Raw genomic sequence first — 23917 nt, 5'->3', positions numbered from 1 at the left:
ACATTTGTAGTTCATTTAAGAATCAATGTAGGTAAAAGTGCAGTACTTGAGCTAAAGTATATATGATAAACATGGTAATGTATGTACTTGTGCTTTCCTGATATCCTCGATAGAGTGATTTCTTTTTGTACTGCCAGAGCAGAATTTTCCCTTATAAATGTGTCATGCATACAAATGTTCTGACCAGATTAAAAAAAGGAAAAATATTCAATTATATTAATGCACAGTGTGTTTTTAACTCATTGCTATTTTTATATTTTTTGTCAAAGTAAATTGAGAAACATGCTGCTTATTTTATTCCTATTGCAAGGGTATTGAGGTCCATGTTGCTTCAGCTGGTTCTGACGAAGTAATCTAACAAAGCCTTCTATTTTATATTTCTCCCTGCTTACTGCTTGTCTATTATGGTATTCCTTTCCTACTCAAATACTTGAAAATCAATGCTATACTTAAAACACAATTTAACAAAATTTACTGTGAGAATCCCTGAGAGCTGTTGTGTGTGGCATTCTCGATGACCATTTTCCAGAGGCAAAGGGATGTAGAACTTACTGCAGGCTTTGCTCCTCCATCCAGTGAGGAGAACTCCTTTAGCAGCACAGGCCCTGACATAGCTGGAAAGGGCAGCACACATGCAGTCCTCACTCTTCTCACAGTTACACGTGTCAAACACGCAGTTCTAGGGACAGAGGATGACATATGATCATCAGATTGTCATGTCAAAGCCACAGTGCTCTGTACTTCTAAGACTGTCACGTTTGTTAGAGCTAAAAGTGAGTGTAATCCGTATGCACAAGTAAACATAAGCCTGTTTTTCAATTGAAGAATTCTTTGAGCACTTTCAAAAAAAATTTTTTGCAAGGAGAGTGAGTAATTAGAGGTCCATAATTTAAAGCTATTTTTTCTTTTTCATGTTCTTTTTTACTTTTTCAGGTGTTGATAGCTTTCCCAACTAGTTGCAGTTTGTAGGCACTGTGCTATATATGCTTAGAAGTAGTAGAGGGTATTTGATACCACCCAACTTTTAGGGCTTAGGCTTAGGAGCCTGGGCTCTCTGCATCAGAGGAACAAAGAAAGCAAGAAGTCTGTGTTGCTATGCAGGTCAAGGTCTCTATAGTGTTATCATTCCAGAAGAGGTTTTTTGGACATAATCTTACATATTTCCAGTAGCAGGAAGACTTTGTACAGTCCCCAGGCAGTCTGTTCCAGATCTTCATCACCTTGAATTTCTGGAACATTTTTGTTCACGTCTTATCTAAATCACTTTGCTGCTTCTTATACGCATTTCTTGCCTTGTCCTTGGATATACGCAAAAGCCTTTTGAAAGCTGTTCAGAGCAACTAAGCAAAGTGCTATTTAAGATTCTGACTAAAGCTTTCTCTGTGTCTCAGGAGCGATGACTTTTGTCGTTAGGCCTGATAAGGAGTCCAGGGAGTCCAAACGCCTAGCTTATGCATTTACGTTACTACATAAAAATATAGGCAGCAGGAATATGTCTGTGAGGTTATACTCCTGGGAATGGAAAGAAAGATGGCTTTGCAAATGAGTAATTATTATGATGTGTAGATAAAAGTGAACCCTTGGCTTGAAAAAAACTGTCATGAATACATCTTCTGCCAGTTGGCAAGTTATTCTCTCAGGTGTTACTAGCACAAATCTGAGTCTTTATCTTTTAAATAGAAAAGAGTTAAGAGCCAAGTACCTTCTGGTAAACTTCAGGATTCACTGTTGAGTGACATTCAGCAAAAGGTCCCATGGTATCAGAGAGCAGTCCACACCAGTGCTGCGCATACTGGTCTGTGAATTGAAAACATTGTAAGAATTTCTATTGCACTTTGTTGTCTAAACTTTTGTCTTGGTGTAACTCTGCTTCCTGCAGGGAAAATGCAGAAGCTTAACTTTACAACAGAATACAGCTCTGAGTTTGCTGAAACACAAACAATTTTTCACTGCCTCTATACAGAAATACACTCTTCATAAACTGAATGCTCTTAATTCATAGTAGTTGTCATGGAATGAAATAAGACATCCTTAGCTGGATTTTGAAAAAGAAAGTTCACATTGTGATTTAAAAACATACTAGTTCATCTCAGAAAACAGAACAGTGGCTTGTGATGAATACTCAAAAACTACATATTTCATTGGCTGAAATGGAAACAGAGAGCTATGAAACTCTGAACTGTAAGTCTGGTTCTCAGTTTAACAGTGGAAAGACCACATTGAGTCCCACCTTCAGTGCAGTTATGCAAAGCATTTTTCTTATATGACAATCAGTCCTTTCCAGGAATGGGTCCCTGATACGCTGTATGGTTCCAGTTTCCCTTAAGTAAGTTGGCAAAAACGCTTGCTTTCTATATCCAAAGGAGTATTTTTAAAGATCCAAAATATGATCCTAGTTATTATTTATTATTTGAAGACTTCTAGTGTCAGCTAGGGAAAACAGTGTGTGTGCAAATGGTCCACTGTTATTTTGGCGAAATGCTTGGTGATTGATCAGCTTATTCCTTCTTCCCGTCTTAAAAGAGAATAGAAGATGTCACTATATGCTGAAGTTACCATTTTGTATGCTGACAGTACAGGGGTTCTCAAAGGTATTTTTGGCATCAGGACAATCAGCCCGAGTTTTCCAAGTATTGCCAAAGGCAGCTGAAGTACCCTCTATTACACCACTGGTGGTTTTGAAATCATCTGTCTGCATGTCATTGAAGTTTCCACAGAGACCTGAAAGGAAGCAGATGGGCTGTGAAAGTCTCCTACAGAATGAAGTATACTTATGAAGGCAGTTGTTACGATAAGATCACTTACCACAGGTCTGCCCTTTATGTGATGGGTCTAAATCTATAAAAAGTTGCATGAGAGGCACGAGCTGAACCTGTAGCTGAAGACCAAACGTTGTCTGCAGAATGATGAAGTAAGATGATAGTCTGAAGATGGTGACGTTTGCTAGGGATGTAACAACGTAAGAGTTATAATTTCATCTGAGATGAGCAGTTGAAATAACTGTTCATTATATATAGGGATTCTACAGCTGTGTTTGATATGATCCTAATTTCTGAAGAACTGGGAGAAATCATTGTCCATACAGTATTTCAAATCCAGCACCAAAGCTGGCTGTATTTACTCTAAGCAACAAATGCATAAAACCTCTCCACTTTCTGTGAGGTGTTTTAAAATAAGAGGAAGAAAACACAATTCTATTGCTACTTAAAAGACCATCTTTACTTGATGAAAATGTTAAAGCATGATTTAGTGGTAGACTCCAGACTGGACCTATTCTGTCCTTTCATGGTTTGTTTTCTGTTCAGCTGCATTAGTCTCTGAGTAGAACTGTCCTGAGAGAAACTCTCCAGTGAAAAATGTGCACCAAGCAAAGGAACAGAGGGAAAACAAGGAAATAGAGAACTTGAAATAACGGATTCTTGTTGCATATTAGAATTTTTCTTTCCTCTCTTATGGCAGTGTTTGGATCTGGAAGTGTGCAATGATACTATTTGCTTGACATGAATTTCCATTTAATTAGATATTGCTAAAATTAAACCATAATTCTGCTGAAATTATGAAAGTTGAATAGGCAAATCCTATTACCTTAAAAACGAGAGACTATGCTCTACTGGAGTACCTTGGGTTTGCTGCAGTGTAACCCAAGGCAGAATTGGACTTTAGGTTAACCTCTGTAATGACATACTAAAGTCAAAAATGAGAAACATCACAGAAGTCTTCAAAGGAACTTACCTGCAGAGAATGGCAGCTGTGTGTAAATCGTATTCACAAATACACTGCCAGAAGGCTGGATGACAATATTCTGCCCACAAGAAAAGGCAATGATTATCAAGCACATTTAGAAAGGTAAACCACGTTCCAAATGTTTTATATCTACTATTGTTCAGGATAAATGAAAAACAAGTGGGAGGAGACTATGATGATGTTTTCATTCCCATACTATTTCTTTAATCTTTATTATTATAGTCCATTGACTGTCAGAACAAACAAGCAAAAGCCCAAAGATTACTAAATGACAGAAAACTATGAAGACCTTCACTTCCAATGTACCTATTTTTCTCAATTTTTCTTTGAATAATGCTTAAATGAGATAAAACAAAAAATCAGTTCAGATTTCCTGTCTGTGCTGTTGAGTGTCATTTGAAAACTATTTGTCTGTTAAGCTTTGAAAGCATCTCTGCAGAATGTTAGGTGTCTACATTTGCTACTTACAGTTTGTCCTCCACTTAGGCTGATGGCTATACCCTTCAGGCATGTCTCAGTGTCAGTCAGGCCACACTTGCGTATATCTCCCAGCACCGTAAATTCATTGCTGTCACAGAGCTAGAAGAAGAAAACAAAATATATTGTTAAAAGGATTTGTTATATTAAAATATTGTTATGTTAAAAAGGTTCACACTCAAATTGCATTCTTAGTAAAGTGATTCTTCTAAAATATTGCTTATTCCTTTTCTTCCTGCTCATATGTTCTTACATATATGTATACAGTCATCAGGTAATCTGACATTCATGCAGTCTGGACAGTGGAAGTTATCCATTACTTCTGACATTTAAGGGGAAATTAAACACACTGAGCTGAACATTAAAACTTCCTAATGTTTAGGTAATAATAGTTTAATACGCTAGAGAAGAAGAAAGTAGTGTGCCTCTTTTGCCCTTTGGTTATGGTGTTTACGTGGGAGAGAAATTGTTTCCAGTCTCTTCTGCAATGAATAAATTACCAAAGTGCTTGGTGATTTGGACATTCCTTTTTAACTTTTTGCATTTAAATGTGCTCTCATAGGAGAAAATTAAGATAAAATCACTTTTCGCTAAGCTACTGATTAATGGCAAAATTCAGTTTTTATCTTGGTTCTGCTTTTTGTTGGGGTCTGTCTTGTGAGCTATATTCAAAGTGTGCTTAATGGCCAAGATGTTACAAGGAAACATGCAGAAGGCTACGATTCTGAGCATGTCTTATCACTTTCTTGGCATAATGAAGATTAAATAGAGGAAAACTGAGATGCAGAACTACAGCCATCTGAAATTTAGTGTTAAGATTGTGGGCTTTTTGACTTTTTGTGTTCAAGTGTAGGGTTTTTGGTACCTCCAGAGCATCTGAGAATCTAATTTTATGTGTTGATGCCAAAATGGGAGTTTAACGTGTAAGTCTGACCTATGCTCCCATTGTGGATTGAGCCCAGTGCTTGTGTATGTCATCAAAAAGTTTAATTGATTTTGTCTAATCTATTTTTAAATTACCTCATTATAGCTCATTTCTAAGTTGTTATGGTTCTCTTTCTTGGTAGCATTCAGTTTAAACTTTTTGAGAATAGGTTTTATTTAATATGAAGTCTTTATGAAAGCTGTTTACATCATTCATCCAATACAAAAAAACAACAAATATACTTAGGATTCTGAAATATGCAAATCTGTAGTCATTATTTTAGATATATCTACTCAGAATACAGTCCCTACAAATCTAAATACTCCAGTAAATCTTAGATATTTTTGTAAGTCATCAATTTCTAATTCAGGTTTTAGAATACACTTACGAATTCTTAGATTTTTGCTTTTAGACTCTAGTGACTTCTGTGTTTACTGGGAAAGACTATTTGAAAGGTCGATCATCTTAGTGAAATAAGTCCTCTCCCATGAATTTTGTATAATAGTAATTCTATTACGAATTATTGTTAATCAAGCCATTGAACTATATTGACTGTGACAAAAAGGACAGTACCAACGGACATAATAGCATATTGCTCAGAAAGAAGTAGTTATAAAACAACAGACAGGAAATATTTTGTTAGAACACTAGTGGGAAGAATGGAGTTTTTTCATGGAACCTAAAAACTCAGTAGAATTCTTAAACGATGATCAAAGAACACAAAACTACCACAATATGTTTAGTTAATATAACCCTAACAGAAGGCCCCGTGGAATCCATTTAAGGCTCCATGTTGACCCTCTAAGTTTCAGAAAGATTGTGATTCATTTTTACCTTGGTGAGAACATAGCTACAGTCTCCGAAGAAGGAATAATATTTCTCATCAAATGTTGAAATGTGGGAGCCTCCTTCAATACTGCAAGTCCCGGGGCATGACTGGGTAACACAAGACCATTCACCTCCAGCACAGGTACTGAAATGAAGTAATGTAAATATAAATAAAATAAGAGACAATAAGGGCACTTGATGCCTTCATTTTCATCTTGAAGCATTGATCATACTGTCAAAGAAACCAGTATTGCTTTGAAATCTCAGAAGGTGTGGGACAGGCACATTTATATTAGTAACAAATTTTTATATATTGCTGTTCTTTTCCAGTCTTTGGGCAGAGTTCAGTCCTGGTGAACCTAGCATCCAGTCTGCTACGTATGAAGGATCGCCCCTGATCTCCATTGGCATGGCTCAAGCTTCAAACCTGTTAAGTATGTCTTGGAAAATAACATGCATATTTGTGGTTCTTGTATTCATAGATAGATAGGTGCATTTGCATACACTTAGGGAATAATACTTCAGTATTATACACTTATGCAATATATATATAAACATTATAGCATACACTTATGCAATATATATATAAACATTATAGCATACACTTATGCAATAATACCCCGGTAATATAGTGATATTGAAAAAATATATATCTATCAAACATGCTTCTCAAATGTGATCTCCCACTCTGTCTAATGCAACATCTTGCTAAATGTCATGTCTTCCATAATATTCATGTGAGCATACTAATGCACAGTATTACAGTGTAGTGCTGCAAAGTACAGAATCACAGAATCACAGAATGGTAGGGGTTGGAAGGGACCTCTGTGGGTCATCTAGTCCAACCCTCCTGCCGAAGCAGGGTTGCCTACAGTAGGCTGTAGAGGACCTTGTCCAGGCGGGTCTTGAATATCTCCAGAGAAGGAGACTCCACAACCTCCCTGGGCAGCCTGTTCCAGTGCTCCATCACCCTCAGAGGGAAGAAATTCTTCCTCATGTTCAGACGGAACTTCCTCTGCTTCAGTTTGTGCCCATTGTCCCTTGTATGTAACACAGTGATGCACATTTTTAAACACCTCTGATATTTGACTTTGATTGCCTCCTTTAATTGCTTGGTCTTGAAATTGGAGTACCTATATCTAAACTCAAATTTTTTGCTTCCAAGTATAAGGAGAAAACAGAGATGTAAGTATCCTCTAAAAATGTGAAATCAAAGAACTTCAGTTGACAAGTAGCTCCTCATTTCTTTTTAAGGGGAAATAAGTGATTTTCCCCTGTCTTCAAAATGTTCAGGTAACGCACCCTAATAAAAAGTTATGAGAAAGAGAGTATGTTACCATGATCTGCATTTAGATGAGAAAGAGGCACCAGGAGCGTAAGTTTCACCTTCATAGGTACAGTGGCATTCTTTACGGGGAACACAGCCAGCACCATTAATGTCATCAAATACCATTCCTAGGGAAAGAAATGGTCTGTTAGTCATTCTGTGCACTATAGAACCTGCTTTTGTACACGTATCTGGCAGATGCCTGAAAGCAAGTTCCATGTCTTCTGTATTACACAGAAAATGAATAGAAAGTACTTTAAAATAATAGGATGCCAGCTACGTAGAATTGAAGGGCTATATTCCTTATAAGCCTATCTAAAATCTTGGGGTGATGAAAAAAGATGTCTAGGGAAACACCTTTCTGTTATGGACGTCATTAGACTGGAATTAGGGTTAAAATTACTAGATAATAAGGTGAAATAGATGAACCATTTGTAAGACTGCCCAGGGACATATTTGTACAGTAAATATTTTTATACCCAAAGGCAGAGCATTATCTAAGAGAAGTCAGTGCTATTATACAAAAAAGTGATGGTGAATTCTGTGAGCCTTCATGAAGGATGGGCAGAAGACCCACAAAGGATGAAGATCCTACCATGCAGTCACTCACAACAACAACAGTTCTCAGCCCCAGAAGCAAGCGTGCACAGAGAACACACTTCTGTTGTTTGTCTTGTACTGATATTCAGTTCTCCTGCATAATTCTCTGAAGCACCAAATTTTACACACTGTTTAATGCTCTCTCAGCTCCTTGTTTAGACACGCAGTGCTGGACAGGAAGCGTTTGGTAATCTGGGGAACCAGACACAACTTTGCTAACACCAGGAGTTATCATTGTGGGCAAAATTTGACTGAACATACATGCTTGCTGTGAACTGAATATAGATGCTGAGAATAGAAGACTTCCCCTTATTGTTAGGAGTGAAATATCTTCTTCTCAGGTCAGTCATTATGTACATGTCTTGGACACGTTTGTTGTTTAAAAGGGCATTTTTAATAAACTGAATAGAAATGTGCAGCAAGGAAGAAATGTAGTTATTACTTTGATGATAAGAACAGCAGTAATGTGGTGAGAATGATAAAGTAGGAAAGCCGTTAAATGTGTACAGGTAAGTGTTCTAGCAATTTTGCCTATGAGAAAAGGGCAGGAAAGAAGCTTGCCTGGAGGACAGACGCAGCCATCTGTACAATGATCTTCACAAAGTGCGGATCGTTCCGGGTTGCTGCATGTGTCAGAGCAGGGGGACCCACATTCCTGGTATTGCATGTTGAAAGGACACACTTTGGCTGAAAGTAGAAGGAGTATCATAACGCTGATTTTTCCTTTGAAATGCTGAGAAAACAGTATTTGCAATTGAAGATGATTTCTGTCAAGATATAACGGAGAATCCCAATCCAAGTGGAGGCTGTAACATTTTAGACTTTCTGGTATACACTGAAAACCCTTAGTAATGCAAAATCCTCTAAGCTTCTGCATTCCCAAAGTCTTGAGTATGCTCAGGTTAAAACTGATCTTATGAAAATTACATGCACCTTTAAATGGCTGTCTTCTTCAGGAAAAAAATTCATATATTTAAAGTTTACTAGATGTGGGTAGTAAGCACAGGTGAAAGTCCCTTCCTGAGACACTTACAACACAGTTTTGACGTTCTCCAATTCTGAGGCTGTCCACCTGCATGAGCGCACTGCCGCGAGTATTCAGCAAAGGTGTTGCACATGCAGAAGTCAGCCATAGAGCTATCACAGTGGCATAGGTCTTGTACACAAGTTTCGATGTAGTCCTGAACATTCACAAGTGCATTACAGCTTGTAAATGCATTACTGGTTAGTACTGTCTCACAGATAGAAGCCTAGGAGGGAAAACAGAGAAAGTAGAGCAAGAGTTTAGAAAATATGAAATTAGTTATTTAAGGCATGTAGCAGAACAAACCAAAGGTCCATCTGGTCCAGAGACCTGTCCAACAATAGCCATAAGCTGATGTTTAGGGAAAAGTCGAACAACAGAGCAAGTACACATGGAACTCCTTTGATTAATTCCCATATCTTCCCATATCTTGAGTTACTTTCAGCTCAGGTGACTTCCCAAGCATTATATTGTTTCATTGTAGTAAGACATCCTCAGTGAATTCCTCTTTCATAAAAATATCCAGTCTTCTCTCAGAAGGGGAATGCATCTTTTTAGCATTCGCTTTAGTAAAGAATAAAAAATTAAATTTAGAAAAATTTTCTTTTGAGACCTACAGTTGAGTCATATTCATGCTGTATTTTTCCAATTCTACCAAATTTTCACCAAAGACAGGGAGAATGTGTTTTACACTGACAAAACAAATTTTGAGAGAGAGGTCCTTACAAATTCAGCTGAGCAGTTCACCAGAACAGCAGGAGGAATAGGATCAGCACACTGCTCTGTGGGTCCGTCCATCTTCTGCCTATTCCCAAACTGTATGGGAGTCAGTTTTGTCTCTGTAGAAAGCAGTCCAAATGTTAGAATGATATTTACTGTTTTATTGGCTTTTGCATGGAGATGTTTTCTTTTCTGACACTACCTGCTGTGACATGAACAGCAATTACCAAATAATATCACTATAATATGAAAGGCAAAAGGAGATGAAGAAGGTATACAAGGAACTGGATCCTAACTATTGAAAACAAGTGGAAACTTGATGTGGCAGGTCTTAAAAGATCTAACAGTGATGGAAGCAGCCTAATACATATCAAAAACATTATACGTAACTGACATCATAGAAATACATAAACAAGTATCACTAGTTTGGCAGTTATGACCTACAACATATGTTACAGTAAACTGCTAAAAGAAAGAAAGACAAAGTGCCGATATTTCATAATGCTTTTTATTACTTACTCTCTGAAATAAATTCATTGTTGATTGGAATTCCATTGAAGTCCCCACAAAGCCCACAAGTTTGATTGGCATATTTCTTGTCTAGTTCCACCTAAAAGAAATGAGGAAAGAGAGCTTAGGTTCATAGTAATGTTAGTCCTGGTGGTTAGGAACACAGCCTACGTCAATATTGCTTATGTACTCAAAATTTGACATATATATGCTGTGCAGACTGTGTCATGTGGTAACAAGGTAGGCACCATTGGGAAGGTCAGTGGTCACCAAGAAAAACTTGATGTTGTTCTAGGGCTGCGGCTGTGAACATCAGCACATTGTCAGGTCTGGAATCTGAGGAGTACTTCACTGTGAGGTGGGGATGTTATAATTGGACGTCTATTGATCCTGAGCTGAGCTTGATGGAAAAAGAAGGGAAATTGGGACTAGAATGGAAGACAGAAAAATACACTAAAAATGGACACAAATCCAAAGGTAACTAATGTCTGCCCAGCTGATTAAGACTGTGAAGATGTAAACAGACTACTTTCAAAATACAGTCTTTCTGCTATGTTTTGGATGTTTTCTTACCAGGAGGGCATCCTCTTCATTCCAAAGGCAGGTCAGTCCTAACTTGGCAGAAACTTTCAAATAGCTATTACTTCTCTCTATCAAGACTCCCATATGGCTGTAAGGCATCTGAACCCTGGAGAAAGATCACTGTAATTCAGTGGGGGGTAGATACAAAATATCCGTTGAATATCCACACTGATATACTTTCTCATTCTGTTTGAGAAACTTCAACACACAGAAGTGAGGAAATTAGTCAGAGCAGTAACTAAATACAGACAACACAAAATTGTAACACTTTGTCTGTTTCCTATGCAGTTGCTTCTCATTGTACAAATGGATTAGCCTTGCTTTGCCTGCTGCTCCTTTTGGCTCTCTTTTTTAAAGTTGTTTTGCTAGGTAAAATGTTGTCACGTGTCTTCAGCTGTGTTGCTCAAGCAAGTGCTGGGAGGTTCTGTTTTGCAGGCAACATGCTTCAAGATATTGCTATTTATCCATTAAAGCCCTTGATAATGCAGGGATAGACTCTTCAGGCTTTCTGTGACATGAGTGCCTTTTACGAAGGTGTAGCAAAGACAACCTTTAGACTAGCTTGCTGTACATACCTGCTATAACACACAACTCACTGTGGGATAGCTGCCCAAATATTTACCCAGCCTTTTGGACAGTTTCACACCCTATGCCAAAGTCAGTGCTACCGCTGCTACACAGGTAGCAAGTTTCCAGACTAGCTCATTTTAACTGAGTGCAGATACAAGCTGCAGTCACTGCTTACTGCATACTGTTCAACACAAGGACAAAAACTGTCAAAAATTCCTCCCAAAGATCCTGTTCTGGTAAAATTAATTGAAAGTGGAAACTGAAAGGGTGTAAAACCCTAACACTTTTGACTGAATCCAGTTTATAGACTCAACTGTATACATACATACACAATTGTAGCAGTGAGACAGCATCTGGGATATAGCTCATCTGAACAAAATAGATACTGGGATAATCTACAGAAGTGGCACTTAGCTCACTGTCAGGCCCTCTTATTTTTGTTGATACTTCAGGAAGGGCCTGAGCCTTCCAGCTGCCTGGGAGCGGTGTGAGGTTGGGTGAGGGAAAGGGAAGCTCGCTCAAAGAGCCCACTAGGAGCAAGAGCAGTGATGGCAGCTTCAAGTTATGAACATACGGTTTGCCATCAAGCAGGACAGAGCCACGGGTCAGTTCAATCACTGTTCCTTCCAGCTTCATGAGGACATGAGTGATCGTGGTAGCATTTTGCACCGTTGAACGCCTAATCTGGATGTTGAAGTCCTCATAAGGAGATTTGCAGTTGGATGCAAAGATGTAATTGCAGACTCCAGGGAAGTAAAAGATGTCTCCGTCAAAAGTCTTGAAGTGGAAGTTACCCCATGTGCTGCACACACGGCCATTGTGAGAGGGGTTGCCAGCTGTGGATTTGAAATAAGCAGTAAGAATTTTCTGTAATTTGCTGTAGATACCCTCCCTTTAAATGCTTTTCCCCTTTGATTTCTTTCACTAGCCTCTGTCCAGAAAGCCATCCATTTTCCTTCTTGTCAAGCTATTTGTTTATCAATCTGTTATTTGTTTAGTTCACTTATCTTTTGCGTTTAATCTGTTTTGCATAGGGATGTAAGGCCTAAGATCGAAAGAGACCTTCCGGGTCGCGATGTCCAATGCTCTGGTACTGCTGACAGCCATATTCTATAAATCATTTCCTAAATATATGAAGTTCTAAAGTTTCACCATAAAACCCATTTAAAGTTAGTTTAAAACTAGCTGTTAGTCCTACTAGAGAAGACCACTCAAAGCTGCATGCTTTGAATGGTTGGAAGACTTTTGCCATCATCTTCCAAAATGTATTCCTGTCTCATGTATTTCTGGTTGTTCTTGTACAGTATTACACCCCACTTTGAAGCAGTTCCACCTCCCTGCTCTTCCCCCAACCCATTACAGAAATAACTTAGCTCATTTCAGTCTTCATTTCCTTAGAAGCAGGGTCTCCTCTCTCCCTGATATTCCTCACAGTCCCTCTCTGTGCCTCTTCCAGATTTACACTCATCCTGCTTGAACACAGCTAGTCAGAATTGTACTTTATACCCTAGGTAAGATATCTCACCAGTGCTTTGAACACATTAATATTTCACTGTCTTTACTGGAAATATAATGTGTGATTTATCCTAGTATTATTATAGATACATAAAAATATAAATTTCTTTTTTACAGCTGCATCATATTAACAAAATGCAGACTGAGTACTGGGGTCACATTTAGATTATCCCTGTTACCTGGTGATCTGACTACTTTTCTTGTTCATTTCTTATTTATGATGTTAAAGGATCTTACACAATTTATTAATTTCTTCAGTCACTCCATGCTCTACGTGTGTGATCAACAAGAACACAGATCTCTGAGCCATGACATTTGTTTAACTTACCCTTTAATTTCAGTGTGTTTTTAAAAGGTGGTATGATTGCCACTTCTTGGGATTTCGAAACTGGTGGAAAATCTGAGGGAAAAATAATCAAGTTTAATCTTATTAGAAGTCCTAAAGTATGGATAGAGATTGCCTAGTCTCTTTAGTGTTAACTTTTCCTACTATTAGTTACACTCTAGGGGGAAGTATCCGCAAGGGGTTTTATTGGTTGTTTTTACACAGTGCTTTGCGTTCTGTCTTCCTATATATTTCATTAACAGCCAAATCCCATAGACCATGTTCTTTAGCTGTAATACTTTCTTCCATTATTTGTTCAAGACACTCATTTGATGCTGGCCCTGATGTTCTGAACTCAGAAGCGGGAGTCTGATCCTTAGAGCACAGTGTTGTAATAGCGATGCAGAAAAAGCAGTGCTAATGTCTATGTCCGAACCTTTGCCTCTCAGTACACTTAGAAGCAGAAAGTTGCTGAAGTATATTAGAACCTGAGGATGAGAAAGAGGAGCTGTTTTTTTTCTGAAGCTCATATCTTTCTTTGTGCTGAGACATACACTTTTGCATAACCAACTCTAAGCAGATTTTTTTAAAAAGCAGTTTAAATTCTGTGAACTTTGATCATGTGCTTTTCATGCAAAGACTTCTACTGGTAGGACGCCGCCTTAAATTTTCCATGTCCAAATACAATATTTCCTCTTTGGATCCAGCAATGAAAAGGATAGAATACTTAGAGAACCTACAATGAGATTTTCTTAACACGAGAGTCTGAAGAATTGATGTAGTTTCCTCCTCAAAATTATCAAAATCATAGAATTTTGTGACTTACAAACTGTAGACTGTGAAATATCAGTCATTGACTTCTGCATTTAGACCAAAAAAAATCTAAGACAAATAGATGTTTCAGAAAGACAATCTCATTCATTCTTGATGTAAGGATTTTAAGAGAAAGCACACATATTACCTTCCTTGACAATCTGTTCCAATAACTAAATACACTATTATTAAATAATTAAATATTTAATTAAATATTAAATAATTAAATAAATTGTGGTACCTGTTTTAATTTCCAGCTGGTGACCTAACAAACTGCAGATTGCAGGGCAGGCTTAATGATTAATTATTTCAGCCTGTCATCACTAATATACCAGTCAACATTGTATCCTTCCACTCTGATTTTGCTCTGTACAGTTATGTGTCATGTATGATCTTGTAGTGCTTAATTATTCTAATGTTTAAGGTAGTTACCCTTTTCTTATTCTCCTGTGAGTGATGCAGCTATCTTGATGCAGCATGAAATATGTACCATTTATTACCTACTATCAGGTACCTGGGTGATAGGTATGTATACACACACCTCTTCTGAAAATACACTTTTAGATAGAAGGTACATACCTTTCGTGAAGTTAAAGATTAGATAACTCTGTCATATCCGTAGACCAGATGACTGGGCCAGACCTCAGAGGAAGTTCTCCAGTTTAGAGAAGTCAGAGATTGGCTGGGAATTGGATATATTGTACAGAGGATTTCTCTCTCTTTTTTTTTTAAATTTTTCTTTGTTTTGTTTGGGGGGGCAGTGGAAGGGAAAATATGTTCTAGCTAGGAATGAGAAGATTCTAGTAATCTTATTATTTATCAATTTAATTCGGAACAGGATCTTAGAAATAAAAGTCTTACATTTTTGTCGCTGCAGGATGGATGGAGAAACAGAGTTTGATTTTGTTTGTTGGTCATTATCCTGGGCTTGAACTGCATCAAGAAGAGTAAGGAGGAAAATGTTAATGTCTAATTTTCTTAGCTCCCTCAAAATTTCTCAATTCTGTCTATTTAAACTAGCAACAGTCAGTATACCAAAAATCAGCAAAGCTATGTTCATGCACATGAGGTCAGATTTGCATCAGGACCTGTGCTACATGCAGCCATGATGGTCATATACCACTCCTTCAGCTTTTTTTTTTTCTTTTTTTCTAATAAATTACTGCAGGGAAGCCTTCAAAAAGGTGCCTGTGATAATTTGAGCAGATCCTTATTCTATTATTGTCACAGTACTCCTGGATGCCCTTATAAGCTTTTCAGATAAAGAACTGCATTTTCTTAGTTTTTGTGATCACTGTGTGCTTTAAGCATCACTAAAACTGCTTGTCTAGCCAGAGGGCTTTAAAGTTTCAAGCACTTTTTGTAATAAGCAGCTGAAGGAAAACAAATGCAAAAGTCAGAAAGAAATAGGTCTTTTCAATAGATACATTTGTGACTGTGGATTTTGCCCCAAAGCAAAACTTTTTGTTTCCAGCGAAGAAATAATTTTTCATTGCGTTCCACTGCAGCTTTAGAATAGGAATACGCACAAAACCTGCAGGGGCCAGAGGGGCTTTTAATGCACCACTTAGTGAGAGTTCATCAGAGGGCAGATTGCAGGGGAGGCTATGCTGGCCGGAGAAAACTGAAAAGACAGGCTCGCCCTTTGCCGCACCCCATGACAAGGGCAGCCCGTGGGTAGCACCGCTAGAGGGGCTAATGCTGGAATCAGAGCTGCAAGACCTCCCCAAGTCCCTTCCTTTTTGCACCAGCTGGGGGTCTGCGGCTGGTGTTGGAGGGACACATTTTGCCTGTTTTTAAACTATGAATCATTTCGGCTCCCCTTCTCCACTGCCTAGCCTCAGAGAGCTTTTTGCTTCTCTCTCCATGCACTGTATGGCTCCAATGCTCTGCCTCACACCATGTGTCTTGCAGATTCCTGTTTCTGTTGCACAATGTGGTAATGCTACAACAAGACTTTTAATGGGCTATCCTTTGACACTACCACTTATTAACATAAGTTAGTGTGGAACTACCTGGAAGTAGGAAAAAGTAAAATAATACAATCTACATCTGAGATCAAAATGCACTAAAATGTTGTTGTTACCTTAAACTTTAAGGGAAATTAACAGGTGAAGTATACATATAAAAGATTTCCACTCATCTGTGAGTATTAAGTGCCCTCTTAGAATATTTAAGGAAACTCCATTCGTTTTCACTCTATCAGAAAACAACCCTGTGCTCTGTATGCAAGAATAGATGAGCTTTTAAAATCTGTAGTCTGATGTTTTTGAAGCAAAATCCCTTCTTTTTTCAATACTGTATCATCAGCTGATAAAACAGACAAAACTTTTAATAATGCATGCAGATAGACACCACTGATTTGTTCCTTCCTAAAGCCACTTCTGCACATTTTGGTTTGTGCAATTAGAAATGCTGTACCACCTTGAAGTGGACATCAAAAGCTAAATGCGAATCGTGAGGCATTTTGGTAGAAATGCATGTTCTGAGTGAGTTCCACTGAATTTGGGGAAGCTATTCCAGATCTGAGCTGGAGAAAATAGCATTAGAACATGGACTACAATATAAATTTTCAAGACAGTCGATTTCCTCTTCTTAGGAAGGAAATTATTTGTAACAGAAAAGCGAATCTTGCATAAATGTAACAGGTTCATTAGCTTCACAAAGCAGAGGAAAAAAAAACCTTTCAAACTCCAAAGCCAGTTATAAATTCTTTAAAGCAGTAAAAACACCAAGCAAGTGAATCTTCCTACCTTTGATCTCTATGAAGGCAAGTGCTAGTATTGATATCCATAGTGGTATTCGCGTCCCACCACCTGTGCCCATCTTCTGGAAGTCCGGTAGAAACTACCGAACTTGCCTCTGAGGAAACACCTGTCTGCTCCTGAGTCTTATATAGTGAGAGAGGAGGTTTTGGCTCAGTTCCCAGATTGTTTCACAAGGTTCTTAAAAGGTGGGGCTTCAGACATTTTAGTTTTCCCTTGTAGGTGCACAGGTAAATAGAGGATGCTCTGACTTTCCCTCAGATATTTGCACTCTAGGAGGAGTCTTCTTTCTACAGGTCTTTTTGATGAGATGTCAAGAAGTGAGCAGGAAGAATTTTAGCTCAGGCTTAGTCTTCCCAAATCATTATATATTATGGGATAAATACAATTTAAGGGACTTCCGAGTGACTTTTGAGTAGGAACTTGGAACGAATTACTTCACTTTTTAAAAAATTTTCATCCTTATGGTAAATGATAGCAACTTAACTTCTCAAAAAACACAATAAAGTTTTATCAGACACAGGTTTTTTTAATGAGTTTGCACCTGTCCATGTAGCTACTTTGCTTCTGAAAATGGAGAAATCAAACACCATCCAAGGTCAGCATTTATCCACAGGCCAGGCACAACACAGGACTTTGCAGCGAAAATCCTTCAGCATTGGAGAGACAGTAATACAGACCTTTCCTTGAGGGATTCTTCTTTTCACATGAGCAGTTTTAGTGCTACTTCAGCTGTTTCCTTTCCCAGAGAACACAATTTCACCATAACAAATTAGACTGATTTTACCAACAATAAAAAACCATAGATTTTCTAGGTGCTTGTTATTCCAGGAGACATAAAATTACAGAACTGAAAGAACGTTCTTTGGAATGTTCCTTATCTTAGGAGCAATGAGAGAGTGAACAATGTTCTGTGCATATGTTAATATATTTATTTACAACTATATTACTTTGGTGAATTAATCTTTTATCTTGTTTTAACCTGGGGTGCAGAGAAACACAGTTTGGTGGGTGGATAGGTCCCATAATTCCACATGTAATCAAACAGATCCTGCAAAGAAGAAGGTACTGTGACGGTCTTCGTGTTCTCTAGCAAGAGGACAAGACATAATTAGGTTTAAAACTGCAAATGAAGATTAGGTTAGAGACTGAATGAAAATTTCTCTTTGCAAGGATAATGAACTACCCCTATAGGTTGCCCAAGAAGACTACCAAATTCCATCACTGGTGGTTTTTAAGAACAGTTTAGAAAAACACCTATCTGAGAATGGTGTAAGTGCTGTTGACAGTGCCCTGGGGCAGGGGAATAGACTAAATGGCTGTTTGAGATTCCTTCAAACATGATTTTCTGTGATTTTTTTTTCTGAAAAAGAATACGTATTCTCTCTGTTGGAGCAGTTATATTTGAGGAAGTAACTTCAACATTCAGAGAGAAATAAAAGGCGGACTTTTCTCCCTAAGCAGTAAACAGAAGCAAGAAAAGATGCTGTCTTTCCTGAACATTTTAAAAGTACAACTGGGTATTATTATTTAAATAAAAATTACATAACCAAATAAAATTGGATGTGTCGAGAAAAAAAATTGGTTGATTTCAGTAATGAGTTATACCTCTGGCAACTTCATTGGTGTAGAAGTGTCTAGAATTTACATGTATAAATAAATACATGCAATGAAAATTTAAGGGACTGTTATTGCCTCTAACAGTTACTATCAAAGTTCCAGGATGAAGATCTGAAAAAGAAAAATTTTAACAGATATATCTGGTGAGTAATTAAAGAAATTATCAAATAGTATGGTAAATTTATGGTAAACTCAGCTGGGTAACACACAAAAACCTATTAAGTAATTCTATTGGTGAGAAGTAAAATATGCTTTATGAATCATTACATTGCTTACAACTGAAAAATCAATGCATATGAACAGTCAATATGCTGTGGTTTCATATACCCAGGTTAACATTTCCTGCATGTTCAGGAAAGTACTATGACCTCTCAGAGATCCCATTTTTGTCACTACTGATGATTTCCTTTGTGTGACCATCAAAAATTAGGCTGAAAGTGATCTACCATTAAATTTAACCCCTTTAAGGCACCATCAAAAGTGGTTCCCTATATCTGCATTTTTGGCTGAAAGTCTCAGATCTGTTATACACCATGGATCACATTATCCTTACACTCCTAAGTGGTTACCACATCAATTAATCCTCTTGTCATGTTAACTTCCATTATCTTGTGCTGATTCTTTTCAGAAATTATTATGAAATGTTTCAAAATACATGAGACTTGGAAAAATAATTTCCAAATATTTATGATAATATAATTTTATTGTTAATTATGGTATTATTTATATTTTTATGACTTCTTATTCTAAAATATTTTATTAATAATTAATAGTATTACTAATTATTCAAATAAATATTGCCTCTTCAAATTGTATTTCATCTCCATTCACTCAATAGACCTATACAGGTAACATGGGAGAGTATTTTTTAAGATTGGTTTGGAGTAACATGTCCAGATTTGTGTAACTGTTTGTGATCATACCAATCTACAGTTGGCTGCATAAGCAGAAGTATTAACATATTAAAAAAAATATTAATGTATGGGGAGGGTAGCAGAAATGTTAAAAGATGCTGACATTGCATTTGATCTGAAAGCCCTTACACTTCTTTCTATAGCTTCTCTTTCTTTTTCACGGGACTGTATTCCTACTCTCTGCATCTGCAATATTAAATTGAATGAAACATTTCAGTAAAGCTGTTGTTGGCATTTTCAGATCCGTTCTTTTTAATCTTACATGATCAAATGCTCTATGATAATGATGTGGTTCACTTATCTTACTTATGATTTCTGGATCTGATCCTTCATAATAAAAAATGAGACTGTCATACCTTATTTTCATACCTCCTCTCCATAGAACGCAAATAAAATATCATAGCATATTAGGTTAACTTTCAGGTGCAATAATGATTTAAATCAGCGTCTCCATTTATATTTCTAAGAGAGAGAATGATGGACTCAGAGGCATGCAGAAGGTCTCTAGTTCACCTAGTGCTATATTGGAATTGCTTCTTTTTGAGGGAAAATCAATTCTATCAATTAGAAATATTTTCATTGACAGAAACTACCGCACTTCCTCTGTACCAGCATTAAAATGCAAGTTAACAAAGGTCTATCTGCTGGACTTTTCTCTTACTTGTCATTTTCTTGCTTCTGAGGCCAAGTTTAAGCTCCAGATTTGATGCTGGGACATTAGGCTTTGCATTCAGCTGAAACACCATTCTGATTGTCCCTAGTTTTTGACCTATGCAAATCCAAACCCACATTTTTTGTCTGAAAGTTTCTACAGAGAAGTGAGGCAACTGATCAATTTCTACTCAAAAGCTGATCATTAACATTATAAGTGTTCTCTTAACTATGTGAAGATGAACTACCTAATAGTTGCAGCAGGTATTTTATAGTATGATACAATACAGTCTACATAAAGTAAAGCTATAGTTAAAGGCTAAAATAGGGATACAACTCCACTTGTGTCCTTTACTAGATCTTCGTCAAATATGGTGCCATTGATCCATTCCTTTACTTCCAAATGCTTAGATAAAACCCATTGAAAATCAAATCCCATTACTACTGGAGATTTGAATCCCTGTTTTGTTAACATGAGTCATTGTCCTGCTGTCTTTTAGTGTGTGCATTGTAAAGTACCAAGTACATAATCATTTTATCTCCATCGCAGCCTCTACGCTTTACTGTAAAACAGGTAATGCATAATAAGATTAGAATCTATTTCTGGGTTTATTTCTATTATCTATTCATTTCAAAGGTTGCAGTGTCATTTAGAAGAACCCAAGCAAAGCATAACCAGTTAAATCAGGCATTGGAAACTGTCTAGCTGCAAAATGAGAGGCTAGTTTACACCAATATGACTAGGTCATAAAATGTATAGAGTATGGTACCTCTCATTTTATTTAACAGATTTCCTTTGGGAAGAAATTCAGTCACAGAACATCCGAGAGTCCTGTAAGACTCTCCACCTGTGCAAAGTTAGTAAAGAAACCTCACTCTGTAAGTATTGCATGTCAAATCTACCCATGCTTTTATATTAAATGAGTTCCTTTTCCTGGGAAAGATCTGAAGTGTCATGACTGGTGTGGACTGGGTCAAGGGACAATAGTATTAGTATTACCACAATAACCCAAGATTACCACAAGTTCCCAGAGTAACCCTGTGCTGGTAAGAGGTGTTTTCCCTGCAATAAAACATTCAGAGGTTGAACAGAATTGTTTAACTCATGCCTTCCTTCACACCTTTTCCGCAACTCCAGTCCCAGATTTCAGATTGTCATTCCCAGGATTTTTGCATACAGAATAACCCTTCTCATGACTGGCTGCTTCTGCCATGTGTATTGTTACTGTTTCTTTGCTTCAGTTCTACCTGCAATCAATGCAGAATGCTCTGCATTCTTCTCTTCCTCTTCTACCTCCAGTGTCCTTTATCTTCTTCTTGACATACCTAGTTGAACACAACTTGGGATCTGTTTTTTTTTCAGAGTACTTGGCGGTACATGCAATGCTATATGTTCAGAGTATGGTTCCCATTGGTTTCAGTAGTAACCAAAATTTCAGCACTTCTGCATGTTCAGTCTTAGTGTTTCAAGCTCATTGTCCAGAAAATAAAGAATGCACAGTTAAAAACCACAGTTCTAATTTGATATAAATCTTCTAACTGGCTTCACAAACAAACTTAGTGGCACTCAAGCATCTTGATGATACTGTCCTTGTTCTTTTCAGCATTTTCCTCATTCAGTCACTTCAAATTATGAATTATAAATGTTCTGCAACAAACAAACAAATAAACAAGCAAAGCAGGAAATCTTAAAGACAATTTTACCAGAAAGATCCCTGCAACACTCTGAGTAAGAGAAGGTTCTGCAGAAAAAATGATGTGCATCCTGTACCATGAGGAGTATGAACACATGGGTCAGAGTAAGGTTTCCATGTTGTCTGAACAGGTCCAGGATATCTCTGTGTATAAAGGGGATAAACACTTAAGCGTCTTTATAGCTTGTAAACACAGACACCACAACCGTGCATACTAATATTTGCAATTGATATTATAGACTAAAAAAACGATGTACACACACATACCTGAGGACATATTTACATTGTGCCATGCTGCATGTTGCGGAGATCCCTCTGCTGACAACAGCCAAGGTCAATTTATGATAGGAAATAGTTTTACTACACTGATATGAAGTTGCAGCTAGGAGAACTGGCCTTTCTCTGAGGTACTGACACTGATTATGTTTGGGATCTGAGCTGATATCTCTACCCAGGGCTATACAGTTGTCATGGCAGCACTGCCTAAAGCCATCTGAAAGCTGTGCTCTACTATGCAGTGCCACAGTGCCCCAAAATAATAATAATAAAAAAGTCTTTAGAAGCAATTGGTAAGTGTTTGCAGGCTCAGAGAAATAAATGGTACAACTAGTAAAAAAGTGGGTGAAACAGCGTGCTGACCTGAGCAGTACATCTAAACCCTCAAAGGTACCTATTAGTGATGCAGACCCTCAAAGAAGTTTACAGGTTAGAATGCTCTGGTGGGCATCATTCTGCTGAATGACACACAGATACATCTCTAATAATATAAGCAACAGACTGTGTAAGAAGTGGGTATATATATATTATTACCACTAGTAAGTTTTGTCAGAAGTCCTGTTATTAGTGGAAGTGGTATGGTTCGTCTTCTGCTGGACCCTTGCAAATATAGCCTTAGTTAAAATCTGTAGCAGACTTTCTTTATTCAAAAAGTGAATGGAAGATATAATCAAATGCATGCGAATGAAGACAAACATGTAGAAGGAAACAAAATCCTTCAGTCCATCTACAATTCAAGACTTTGAGAAATTAATTAATTTTGTAGTTGTGGTATAAAAGTTAGCAGAGACCTCTTTAGCATTTCAGTTCAAATATTGCCATTCATTTCAATAATTGAAGTTTCTGTTACGTCATCATCCTTGAGGGGAGAACGTATTGCATAGGAGATGTGTGTGTGTTGAATTTCTATTGTAAAATAACTTTTAAAAGTTCCTTTATGTATATATTCTTGCTTTATATTTAGCATATCAGTTTACAAACTTAGGTAATGGTACAGCAGAAAGACTTGAACTGATGGAAAATGTTGGACAAAATACAAGGAGGTACAAACTGGTCACAAATTAATTTCACTTGGAAGTTTGGATAAGGTTTGTAAGTGTCAAAAGATTGCCATCAGTTCTGAAAGACCTTATTGCTGTAGCAGGGATCAGGACCATAAGTACTTTAAACACAATCTGGTGTTCACTCATGTGGTTATTGGTATGATGCTTTATATTAACATGGACTTCATTCATTGTTTTGTTTTTAGTTTAGCAAATTTTATGCAGAGCTTCTATTTATTTTTATAAGTTATCATTAAGTTTGCGAGGTCAAAATCTGGGAGGTATTGCTGTTTGGACCTTCAGTGCAGTTTCATGAGATCGTTTTAAATTACATGAGTGAAATCTGTTTCTTAGAGGGTTCTTGATTTTGTTTTAGACAGAGCTTAGATAATGACTCTCTCTTCAGTCATGTGTTCAATTATGTCTAACTATGTGTCCTAACATTTTGCTATTGAGTGTTATTCAAACCTCACTCTGAATATAGACTCATCAATTTCCCCAGTTACTTTTCTGTGGTGCCCAAGACTGGAATACCTGAGAAGTTCATCAATAGTAATGTATTGCTTTTGAAAATATGTTTGGAAATGCTTGGGATTTATTGTCTTTGTTTTACATATTGCTAGATGAGGCATAGAAAATTTCTGGGTATCCAGGAATTTTGAGTGAACTGCCTGACACCCTTAGAACTGATTTTTCAAAGTACGGAGCTTTATTTTGGTAGTGCGCATGTTTAGAGTGTAGACTTCAGGTAAAACTGTGAAGGTCCCACAGCTCTGCAGCTGAGATGCTGAAGTCTCCAGCACAGCGTCTAGAAGTAAACAAATCCCTCACTGTGAAAACTGCAGTTTAGACAGACATGTGCAGCATCAAAAAAGAACTATTCAAACCAAGGGAGAAATTGAATCCATTTCAACATGGTGACATCTGTGTTCTACATTCACTCTGCAACAGCCAAATTCTCCAGGCAATGAGAGAGAGGACTGTGGACAACTAT

The 23917-nt window shown here is 37.4% G+C and overlaps 1 protein-coding gene across 1 annotated transcript in view; it reads right to left on the bottom strand.

Moving 5' to 3' along the window:
• Window positions 1-16786, bottom strand: part of LOC104338188 (uncharacterized) — a 34811-nt gene extending 18025 nt beyond the window's left edge. The window contains exons 1-16 of the mRNA XM_009944210.2: window positions 16714-16786; window positions 13151-13222; window positions 11882-12143; window positions 10729-10843; window positions 10165-10255; window positions 9652-9764; window positions 8935-9151; window positions 8463-8588; window positions 7312-7429; window positions 5981-6119; window positions 4213-4323; window positions 3733-3802; window positions 2806-2943; window positions 2557-2721; window positions 1703-1797; window positions 553-679 (exon numbers count right to left, since the gene is read on the bottom strand). Coding sequence (XP_009942512.2) covers window positions 553-679; window positions 1703-1797; window positions 2557-2721; window positions 2806-2943; window positions 3733-3802; window positions 4213-4323; window positions 5981-6119; window positions 7312-7429; window positions 8463-8588; window positions 8935-9151; window positions 9652-9764; window positions 10165-10255; window positions 10729-10843; window positions 11882-12143; window positions 13151-13222; window positions 16714-16786 — 2032 coding nt within the window. The remainder of the gene's footprint in view (window positions 1-552; window positions 680-1702; window positions 1798-2556; window positions 2722-2805; window positions 2944-3732; window positions 3803-4212; window positions 4324-5980; window positions 6120-7311; window positions 7430-8462; window positions 8589-8934; window positions 9152-9651; window positions 9765-10164; window positions 10256-10728; window positions 10844-11881; window positions 12144-13150; window positions 13223-16713) is intronic.
• Window positions 16787-23917: the final 7131 nt, after the last annotated feature.

The sequence above is a fragment of the Opisthocomus hoazin genome, chromosome 7 (assembly GCF_030867145.1).
Source record: "Opisthocomus hoazin isolate bOpiHoa1 chromosome 7, bOpiHoa1.hap1, whole genome shotgun sequence".
Lineage (NCBI taxonomy): Eukaryota > Metazoa > Chordata > Aves > Opisthocomiformes > Opisthocomidae > Opisthocomus > Opisthocomus hoazin.
Note: the sequence above shows the minus strand (reverse complement) of the source record. Positions and strands in the feature narration are given on the sequence as shown.